At 42.0% G+C, this 11,384-nt stretch overlaps 1 protein-coding gene across 1 annotated transcript in view; it reads left to right on the top strand.

Annotated features, from left to right (window-relative positions):
• The first annotated feature begins 729 nt into the window (after positions 1 to 729).
• The window catches only part of ASZ1 (ankyrin repeat, SAM and basic leucine zipper domain containing 1), a 47,679-nt gene continuing 37,024 nt past the window's right edge, over positions 730 to 11,384 (top strand). Inside the window, exons 1-4 of the mRNA XM_075428789.1 lie at positions 730 to 831; positions 2,455 to 2,551; positions 7,841 to 7,963; positions 11,117 to 11,228. Coding sequence (XP_075284904.1) covers positions 730 to 831; positions 2,455 to 2,551; positions 7,841 to 7,963; positions 11,117 to 11,228 — 434 coding nt within the window. The remainder of the gene's footprint in view (positions 832 to 2,454; positions 2,552 to 7,840; positions 7,964 to 11,116; positions 11,229 to 11,384) is intronic.

Below are 11,384 nucleotides of genomic sequence, written 5' to 3'. Positions count from 1 at the left end.
TTATAAATGCTTCTAAATATCTTAGGGGTGAATGTCAGGAGGATGGGGCCAGACTCTTTTCAGTGGTGCCCAGCAACAGGACAAGGGGCAATGGGCACAAACTGAAGCACAGGAAGTTCCGTCTGAACATGAGGAAGAACTTCCCTCTGAGGGTGACAGCACTGGAACAGGCTGCCCAGGGAGGTTGTGGAGTCTCCTTCTCTGGAGATACTCAAGACCCGCCTGGACAAGGTCCTGTGCAGCCTGCTGTAGGTGACCCTGCTTCGGCAGGGGGGTTGGACTGGATAACCCACAGAGGTCCCTTCCAACCTCTACCGTTCTGTGATTTTGTGTGTGAAACTAAAGCAAGAAAGCCTTATTGTTTTTACTCTGGGTTTAAACGCATTTACCACTCAGGGATCTAGAGAGGCAGCCTCACACGCAGCCCTTCCGCGTTACCCAACACCCCCACAAAACAGCTGAGCCCCTCGCACACCACGCCACGTTCCCGTTTACCCACAGCCCTACGGTTCATCTGCCTCTCGCACCTGACGACGCCGCGCCATCGCAGCACGGCCCGGGCTGTCCCCGTCACCTCACAAACCACGGCGGCCCGGCCGGGGAACCGGCGCTCCGGCACCGCCCGCTCCCTCAGGTGAACCGGCGGCCCCGCCCGCGCGCGCGCGCGCGCGGGAAAGCGGCCGCGTGACCTGCTGGTGCTGAGGGCGACGCGCGTGGCGGTGGGGGGACATGGCCGCGGCGTGGGGCTCCCGCGTCGTGGCGGGGGGCGACGAGGACGGCGACAGCGACGAGGAGGGCTGGGACATCGGCGTCGCGCGGCACGAGCCGAAGGTGGGGGGCTCGGGTCTCCCCGCTCCCGGCGCCGCCGGGCTGGGGCCTATGGCTGGGGGGGGGGTCTCGGAGGGGTGATGTGAGGGAGGTGGCGTCGGCCTGAAGCCGCGGTGAGGGGAACGGGGCTGCGTGGGTCTCCCTGAGGAGGGGCTGCAGCTGGCGCCTCCTCTGCGGTCGCTCCCTAGCGGGGTGGTGGTGGTGGTGTACCCTCAATCCAGGAGTAGATAAAACCTAAATTTTGGGGGGATTGTCTTCTTACATAAAACCGTAGTGTTTGTTTAAAGCACTTTCCTCCCCCTTACTAACAGACCCTAGTCGCTGTTTCAACATGAGAATGTGTTAGAAAGCGACTGGAGACCTGCAGAGCTGTTTTATATCTCTGAGACTGTTCCTTGCCAACATGAAGATTCCAGGGATTTTATTGCATCTGGTAGGCGTGAGGCATCTGATAGCACCAGGCAGAGGGAGACTCTGCACGGCGTTTTAGCCCTTGATTTGTCTCGTGGCTGGAACTGGAAGATGGAAGTAACTGAACGCTTGCAGTACTCTTGCTAAAGATTACAGTTGGTTTTTCAGGAGCCTTAATCTTTAAATTGAGATTTCTACCCAAAGAGATGTGTTATTTGGAGATTGTTGGCTGAGTAGAAACAAAAATAGGACTAAATTATTATATTGGCTGCCTGTCACCTTTGGTTTTCTAGACTCTGAGCACCTATTAAAATCTTTACAAAAGTTGTTGGAAAGATAGACTACAGTATCCTGGGGGAAACTGCGAAATTCTGAGTTCTCATGCTATGACTTCAAAACTTGTAATGAAATACGTCTTCTCTTCTTTCCATACGCACCTCTGTCTGCAAAGAAACTAGTGAATAGTCCTCCACTTACAAGTGGGTGTGTGTGTTTTGTATAGTCTAGATAATGGCAGCAGCAATCTTTAGCTGCATGTGCAGCTTTAGTATAAAACGCATCTGTGATGCTTTTGAAAGGAACTTGAATCAGGCAACTGCCTGATGCAGAAGCTAGTCTTTTGGTCAGGGCATTTTTCAACCAAATCGTTTATGATGCAGCAACACAAACACCTCTGCCACCACAGGAGTATGAGGAAAGAGGAATGGTAACTCTTTCCAGCAGTGGATTCATGCTGTTTTGAGCCAGACAGCTAGTCATTGAGCTATGTTGCCCCAAACTCGTACCTTTTATGTCTGAGAGAGGTATTTTTTTAATGCTATGCTTCACAACATGTGAAACATACAGAAAAGGTACAGTAATGTGCTGCAACATTTTTCTAGCACCAGAAGATGGAAGGGAGTCTTAATTGAAACCAAATACCATTAAGAAAAACTGAGAGCAGTAGGAGGATAGCAGGTCTGTTGAGAGAGAAGATACTTACATTTTCAGAGAATGGAAGCTTTCTGAAAAGTTAATTTTAAAACTTCTGTTTCACAGTAGGCCCTAAGCAGGTCTACAGAGATGGAAGAATGAAGATCTTACCTCAGTCTTCCCCTGCCCATTCTCCTCTTTGTCCTTACAGAGATCATTAGTGCTTTTATACTTAAATCAAGCTATAGTTTTTACCTTAAAACAGTTACTAGGTTTTGATTTAACTTTTCTGTGCTTATCTAGCTGTTGGATGAAATGTTGTGGGCAGACAAGAATGAAGCATTAAAGAAGGCTCTGTTTCGTGGTGATGTGCCATTAATTGAAGAACTCTTAAACTCCGGTGAGGAAAGTCAGTTTAAAAGTTGAATGTTTTTAATTGAACTTGGCAAGAATTCTAAACCTCTGAAATTTCTTGTTTCAAAATAATGTGTTGAGTGCATGTAGGAATAAGTAAATGTTTCCAATACAGGATCTAAACTCTTATTTTAAAGATTAAATTACTTTTTCAGTGACTCAGTATGCGATATCTCAGCAAATTCCTTCTAATTTATATGTATTTCATCAGTCAGGGGCCCTGAAAATAGAGGAGATTTTAACGTGTGGACTATGAAATAAGGTGTTTCTTTGTTTTCAGGTGTATCTTTAACCTGAAAATATCCATTACAAACACTGAATTTGAGGTAGTTTAATTTGAGAGTGAGAATTCAGTGGGTGGTCTTACTTTGATGTTGAAGGTTGCTGGGGGGGGGGGCAGGAAGGAGAGGCGGGCTTTTTTTGTTGTTTTAACGCTCCCCCAGTTTGGAAATTCATCACTTCCCGCCCTTCACAGCACTGTAAAGTTTTGTGCCCTGTGTAATACTGCTGTCCTGGCAACATCAGCTGGACAAAGATTTTGTGATTTTGAAAGTTCTAATAGGGTTTATGTGATGTTTGTCACTAAAAGTAGTTTGACCTAACACTAAGAGCCTTTCTCCCTGTTCTGTTACTCAGTATTTGTCTGTAATGTGTTTCTGTTATTCAGTGTTAGGGGAGTTGGATCACTTACTGAAGCATCCAGGGCAATCAAAAACTGCATAGCTGAGCTGACCTGCCTAGTGATAATTGTCGGGAAGTTCTGCTTCAGCAAGCAAGCAGAATATAAGTAGCCAAGAGCTTGTTCTCTGAGGAAAATCTGTCATATGGCTGGAAGAAAGTAGCTTCCTAGTTAGCAATGGGTTTTTCTGAGTTTTAAAACAATGACATTACTTGCCCTTTCAGAAAAAGACAGTTTCTCACCACGGCAGGGGAATAGTTTTCTTTTTATATTAAGTAAAAACTATTACGTAGGCTAAAACACAGCAGTGTAATACTGAGTGAAATACATTTTCTGTCTTGCTTTGAGAAAATTTGTTGCCATTCATAGGTAGAGCTTTTAGTCATGTCTGTGCATCAGATTGCTTAATTGTTTTGTTACAGCCATCCGTTTTTAATTGCTTGTATTTCAAACAGCAATAGCTCACATTCTGTGTTGATGCCTGCTGCATAATGAGCAGTTCTATGACGTTGGAAGATGATGATGGGTGTCTGTAAGAGCGTAAGGTCAGGCCAAAGATTCCTGTAGCCTAGTGTCCTGTCCCGTGAAATGCAGAAGGCAGTATTCACAAGAAAATCTAGCATTTTCTGAAAATACAGTTAACAGTAAGTTTTGATCCATCCAGTACTATCCAGCAGAGCAGTAGAGCACAAGGCCTTGCTAGGGTGGTGTTTCTGAAGAAAGGTAACATTGTCCTTCAGAGGATCAGTGCTCAGTCAGATTAGATCTTTGCCTCCAAAGTTGCCTTTAATGTATGTTCAGTAGACCTTGTAGGAGGCTCACTACCAGCACTTGACCAAACTCAGGGTTTGTGTTGGAAGTGGATTTCCTAGCAACAGTAGGGGCCATTCTTTCAAGTACAGTGAGAACATGTTGTCGTCTGGCTTGCTTAGCCATTGCTTTAATAATCTTTGGCGCTGAGGCAGTTTTACGGAGCTCCTTTAGGTGATGGACAAGCACAATGTCTTCTCTTACCCCTCCTATAAAATGGCAACATACTGAGAACAAGTTTCTGGAGTACAGGTCACAAAAAGTAATGTAAGCAAGTAGCAGGTTTGAAGGTGACTTTGGTGTTTTGTTCTGCTTTGGGAGTAAAATACTTGACACCACGTAATTCATCTGCTCATTTTCCTCAAATGAAATTAAAAGTTATGACCTCATGATAGTTTAGGCTGACGAAAGATACAGCTACGGTCAAATCCTCTATCTTGTTTTCATTTGGCAGTCTGTTCCACTCTTGTCTTTGCATGAGTGCTGGAGCTCATCTAATCTTTTGTGAGCCAGTTCAGGGAATTAAGGTAGTGGTAAACTATGGGAGTGGAGTGTGTGTGTGAATAATTTTTCAGCCAGTTTAGGACTCTGAACCCTGAGTCAGATGGGAACCTTAGCTTATTCAGCAGTGGGAGACTGCAGCAACTCTGATTTAACTCCGCTTTAAGGTATTGTGGAATCACAGAATCACGGATCTGTGATCCATCACTTTGTGCTGACAGACTTAATAGAAATCAATACTTCTATTGGAGAGAAGTCTTCTAGAATCAAGCATTTTAGAACTCTCCCGTCAGGTAAATTGGGTCTGAATGTGAATGGATTCTAATACTAAGAGCTGTTCTTAAAATAAATGAAAATCTTTCAAGATCTCTCTTTTTTTTTTTTTTTGTATCAAACATGGAATTATATAGCATAAAAAGCTCTATGTAGACATTGATTGTAGTTTTTCAGGCATTACCTTGTTAACCTTTTTAATTTGAGGTTACATTTTTCTGTATAAAAACAGCATTTATACTATAACTATTATTAGCCACAGCCAACATAATATCTGAAAGAGGTACTGGAGAAACTGTAGTGAACACAGAAAGAATGTCATTCTGCCTTCACTGTGCTTTTGCTTTGCTGTTATTCACATGCTTCATATAGTTTCCGCTGCAGAGCGTGTCTAGGGCCAGGACATAGTTCTTCCCATTCCTGGTTAAAGAGGGGGATAGTGGTTTGTAACTGGGATTGTAAGAAAGAGTGTTGTATCTGCTTTGCCCCCTAGACGTAATTTGTGAGGTTACATGACTGAAGAGCTCCTCTGCTCATGCCCACAAAAGAACACAGAGGGGCAATGGCAGCTGGGGGAGCCCAAATAATACCCTGGCCCAGCTCCTCCCAGGCCCATCATGGAAGCCATCAGCCCATCACAGGCTCCCTTCCACAAGCGCAGAGGAGCAGAGGCCCAAGGGCAGACAAGAACACAAATTATGGACTCAGAGGAAGGGACTCCCAGGGCTGTCAGAGGGCCCTTGTGTCTGGGTGCCAGCGACTGTAGAGACAGGAGTGAGTGAAAGGGCGTGCCAGCCACAGGAGTGGTTCCAGGGGTCAGAGACCTGTGTGTCTGTGATGCCAGCAGCTGGAGGAGATACATCTGTCCCAAAGGGAAGCAGGATTAGACTGCTGGTGCTGTCTGTGTTGATCGATGTGGCGGTGGTGTATGTGTGTGCCTGCTGGGACCATAGGCTTAGCATAGATACCGATTGGACCTGGGGTCGTGGAGTTGCAACAGCCTTGCCTCTCTCTGGATGTTGGATCTGGCCTGATTTTTCACTAAAATTTTTTTTCTAGTCTTCACTGTTGCCTTATAGGACTTCCTAAGGGCCATTTTAGATCCTAAACTAATCCTGCTGACTTCAAGAACAACTCATGTACTGAGAAAGTCTGAGTAGTAACCAATGGGAGACACTTCTGGTTCAGTCAACAACTGCTATAACCATGCAGTCAAGAAGCAACATGACTGTTACTGTTTCAGTTGTGCCTTCTTTGGCTTCCTCTGAGCTGGTTTGCATTGTGACTATCACACTGTGGGGTGCTTCAAAGCAATCACTACAAAGATGGCAGGAGACCATGCAGGACAAACAAGCTGTAACACAGCTTTGGCATTTCATTGCCAAAAAGGCCATTCTACTTCTAGGACTTGGAGGAAGACCAGCATCGTGGCAGATGCTGTCTGCTATATGCATAAAGAAAGCAGCAAGGAAGATACCTGCTCAAGAGTCTCTAGGTGCCTGCCAGGTAGATCTTTTGTCAGTATTGTTCAGATATGTATTAAAATAAAAAGCTCTAGGTGGGAGCTCTAGTTGCATGGACTGCTTTCCTTCTCAAGAGGAAAATAGACTTCTTAAGGCTGACAGTGCTGACTCTCTGGTATTCCTTTCCTATTAATGTTACTTCAGTGGGCTGTTGGATATCAGACTTTCTAAATTCTTGAAGTGACTCATCTACAAGGAAGTTCAGATATGACTGCTAAGGGTTGCTTGCTGGCTCCCTGTGTAAAACTTGACTGTGGGCTTCAGTTAAATGTTTTGTATACTGGAGACCAACTGGTGTACTGTGACATTAAGGCTTGCAGCTAGTATGTGTACCTTACTAAGAAGATTTGATTATAAATTTTGGCTTGCAGGTGTTAGAGGTGATAAAAGTGCTTCAACACCTGGTTTTCATTGAACATTACCTTTTTACTGATTGCTGCTACAACTCCAGTGATCTTAAACAGTAGAAGACTCAATCCCCGAGCAATGACCTGTTACTCCCTCAGCTTTAATGACTTTATGTTGCTACACTGAGGAAATCTTTGACAAACTTCCAAGACAGGGAAAGTAAATACACATTTTGCATGAAAAGGTATGCATGTAGCTCAACAGTCACAAATTTCTTGGGACAGTTTTGGTTTTTTTCAGAGCTGTCTCTTGTGAAGAAGTATTTTTGATTATCCATAATCGCTGTTGGACTAATATGGAACCAGCTGTTATGAAACAGTTATAGAGGAAGTAATATTTGAGGAAGGATTGAAGGAAAGATATTTCCTCTTACTGCAAAAATGTATAGAGATTTTTGTTTGAAAGTTGTCAGATGAGTATCTTGGTCTGGTGCTTGGTTCTTGGTGAATTTGGGAGCGCTGTCTGGCAAGCTTACTTCTAGCCACAGAGGAAGATGTGGCTATCATAAAGAGTAACAAACAAATCTGGTGACTGTGATTGAATCTTGCATGATCTTCTATTTCTTCTTTCTATTGAGCTAATGTTTTGTTAGTACTGAATGCGAAACTGGTGTCTGCTAGGTAACTGTCTTGCAAGACAGAGAATAAAAGGAGCTGTGAAGTAGGAAAACCCTAGTCAATATGATCTTAATAGCCTGACAAGCGAGTTGCTTCCACAGCAGTCCACTTGGCTTTTTCATTGTGATTGAGGAAAGCTATTGCACCTAAGTGGAGAAAACAGATTCTGTGCACTTCTCTCATACTATTTTTGTACTAAATTTATTACTTTTTTAAAAGTAGTCTTACAGTGGTGCGTAACGTCATGGACTGAGAACTGAGCTTCCTTGGTGTCCGTTCTAAAAGTTGTTTTCTGGTATTCTAGATAAAGGTGTATTAAAAAAATGAAAATGGTACAAGAGACTTCTCAGGACTAAACGCAAACAGTGTGTAACATTTATAACCATACATATTAAAAGTAAGGTTTATAACATGCTTGTGATTGTGGTGCAGTTTTATGATTTTAGTGTCTTAAATTTTGACAGGTATAAGCATAGAATCTAGCTTTCAGTTTGGATGGACTCCCCTGATGTGTGCTGCCAGTGTGGCTGATTTTGCAGTAGTGCGTATTCTTCTGGACAGAGGGGCTAATGCATGTTTTGAAATAGGTAAGATGTGAATGAAAAATACTGGCCAGTAATGCTCAGTACCAGACATTGTCCCATCCTTATTCTCTTTTTGCATGTATAGAGAAAAAAAATCAAAGTTCATGATGGAACTGGGACCTAGTCTAGCTTTCACAGTTTTGAAGTAAAAGCAGTAGTTTTAAAGTAAAAAATGTGTTCTTGGAACTGATCTGGATTCAGTTGATGGGTTTTCTTATTCTTTCTCTCTCATTTTGTCTTTCCCCTCCACCTCCAAATCCTCACGTACTTTTTTAAAAAGAGTATTTGGAAATACTTGTACGAGAATTCTAGGATAAAGTTGTAAAGTTAAAACTTCCTTTGATCCTGTTATGAAGTATTTACATGCAGAAACCAGCTAAAATCCCAAACAACAGGAATAGCTTTCCAGTTTGTTAGAAACTAATGTGGACTTCTCTAAAACTAGTGCACGGTTTTTCTATTAAGTGAAAACTGTTCTTCAGTGCATTGCTAGATCACCTTTTTCTGCAGGCATTCAGTGGAGCTTCTAAGTAACATCATTTCCTCTGTCTATTTTTATGGCTTAATAACTTTTTCCTACTTAAACTGTAGTTACTTTCCTTCTCTTTCATTGTGTTAGAAGATCTATCCAAGTTCAATAAAAGACATTGCAGTATAGAAGAAGCTGATGCTACACACAGTACTGCCAAGTACCTAAAAGCAGTGATCTTATTTTCCAGTAACTTGCTGATATTTGTATTAGTAGTAGATTGAAATGTAGATGGTAAATATCTGGCTCTGAAAATTTGCTTGAACTTCTTAGCAGCTGATCAGTGTAAGAGATTAGAGTAGATTGCCTCCACCAAAAGCAATCACGCCTTCAAATTATTGTCCTTATAGCCAACTTCACAGATCTTCCATCTGACTGCCTACAACTCCTACCTGCTCCTTGTTTATGGCCCTAGAGAGCTATAAATGGGGCAGAAACTGCATGGGCAGCTGTTTCAGCTGACCAGTTAACCAACGTGCATGGTATTTTTTCAGTTTGTGACTAACTGTGTTTGCCCTAAGTGGCACCTTGCTAGGATCAGGTTTCTTGGCCTGTTTCCCTGTTAGGCTGTGTAGGGAAACAGTAGCTAGGGCACACGCACAGCAGAGTACTGTCCAGCCGGGAACAGTCTTACAAGTCATTGATTCAGGTCAGGCCACATGTGTTCAGTACAGCTATGCCATCCTAAGACGTTACTAAATGTCACCAGTCCTGCTGCTTTTTTTACATCAGCAGGCAATCACAGAAGTGATCCTATACTAATTATCGTTTAATGCTTATAATCCTAATAGCAGCTATACTGTTAATCACCTTTGTTACACTTCAGGCATTCTTTTTAAGTGGTTACTTAATTTTACGCTTTTTGATAGTCATGAAGAACAAGGAACTGATGTAGCATTCACTATATGATGGGATCAGAATGCAGCCTCCTTGAGGAGTAAATTCACTGCCTCTATGGGTGTTTCAGGTAGACTGAACGTAAACTAATCTTTTTGCAGTCTCTTACCAGCTTTTCTCTGCGAGAGAGAAACCTGAGATTTCTAAGGTGTTTCTTTCCCTTCTTCTCTTGCTTGTATGAGTTAGGTAGGCTAACAGAAATTAAGCTCCCGCTCTACCACTATGTGAAATACTGCATACAAATATAATTACAGGTTCCTCCTTAATATCATTCCCAGATTAATGGTGCTTATCACCACCTTTGTTCAAAGTCCTGCCATCTTTCCATTGATGTTGTTATTGATAACCAAGTTAAACATTTTGAGTAATAATCTGTCAGCGTGTCAAGTAATTTACTGCAGTGTTAACTGCTTACTGTTCAGGAGTTCAAGGGACTCTCTGAAACTTAATTTTTCATTTAACATACAGATTTATGTGTGTTAGAACTTCTACATGAGTTCATTGAAAATTAAAAGATGGGATATTAAAAAAACTATTTAAATGCAAAACTAAGATCTTTGGTGGGAAGGAGTGGGGGACAAGAAGTGGTAAGAAATAAAGCAAACAGAGCACAGACGGGTAAAGTACATAACAAACTTCTCATGTTTCAACATAATAAAATTTGACCTCAGTTGAAGAAGAAACGTCTTAAAATTCCTACAAGAAAGTTCAAAAATATGCTGTAACACTTCATGGTATGGTTTGAAGTAGGTACAGCTAAAATTATACTTGTTAAATTGTTAAAGGCATGTTTGAACTTGTTCACAAGTTTGTGCAATAAGCAAAATGGGCAGTTACTCAAATGAGAGTCTTGTAATTGACTCAAGGGCCAACTAACTCGCTAAGGTCCTTGAGGTGCAACGCTTCCCACATCTCTCTAGGAGAACCATGGGAAAGGAGGAGATCTCCCCAGTTCTGTGGGCAAACAGCAGTGATGTACAATTTTGATTTGTGAGTAAATGTGGCATGTAACACCCAGCTGGCTTCTGCATTCTGATGAATCTTTATGGACTGTGTAGATGTTCTTTAAATCCACATCTAAAATGATATTTCTTATCCTCCTCCTGCCACTACTGCAGTAGTACTGCTAGTACTACTAGTGATCTAGTTTAGTAAACTTACTTCCTTCTCCTTAAGCCGTATAATAAAGCCTTGTTAGTTCAACTGTCCTTTGTATGGGCCTCTGTTCTCCTTAAAATTGATGTTGCTACATGCTGATAGTACATTTTGTGCACTTTTTTTATCCATTGACATCCACTTTTATTATCCATTGCAGTTAACTTCCCATAAGATGTTTCTTCCCTTGACTGAGATTTGGGAAGAGGTGAGGAGGAACAGGGTGTGAAGTGTGGAGCGAGATTTGAGGAATAAGCATCTATGGTTATGCTCCTGCTAGGTTTTTTTGGGTACCTAAGAAGTATCCTGAACTTCAGTAGGAAAAGATGCTTTACTACTGCCATGCACTCTCATCTTCCTGAGCACCATATCTTGTCACATGCCTTTATGTTGCCTGATAATTCTAATGACTTTCATTGGAAGGAGAACAAGTTTCTTACCCTTTCCTAAATTTCTTAGAGTATCAGAATGCAGTTAGCAACTTTAGCAAATGTAAAGGCTTTTAAGGGAACTTCTGGATTAGCATGTTATTTACATTTACATATGTAATTCTCTAACTGCAAGTTTCAAAACAGATAAGTACACTGTGCTGATGGCAGCATGTACTGCTCATGCTTCAGAGGAAAAGATCTTGAAGACTGTAGAACTGCTTCTATCAAGGAATGCTGACCCTAACCTTACTTGCAGGTACGAAAAAAAACGTGTCTGTGAATACAACATAAAATTTAATACTAATATACAGATAAATCTTTATAGACATAGCCATTGTTGGTTAAGATTATGTGTACTTCATTAGCTATTTGTAACTTTGTTGATGTCTGTACAAGAAAAGATTAGTGTCCA

The sequence above is a fragment of the Opisthocomus hoazin genome, chromosome 8, assembly GCF_030867145.1.
Source record: "Opisthocomus hoazin isolate bOpiHoa1 chromosome 8, bOpiHoa1.hap1, whole genome shotgun sequence".
Lineage (NCBI taxonomy): Eukaryota > Metazoa > Chordata > Aves > Opisthocomiformes > Opisthocomidae > Opisthocomus > Opisthocomus hoazin.
The sequence above is the reverse complement of the archived record's forward strand: the minus strand, read 5'-3'. Positions and strand labels throughout refer to the sequence as shown.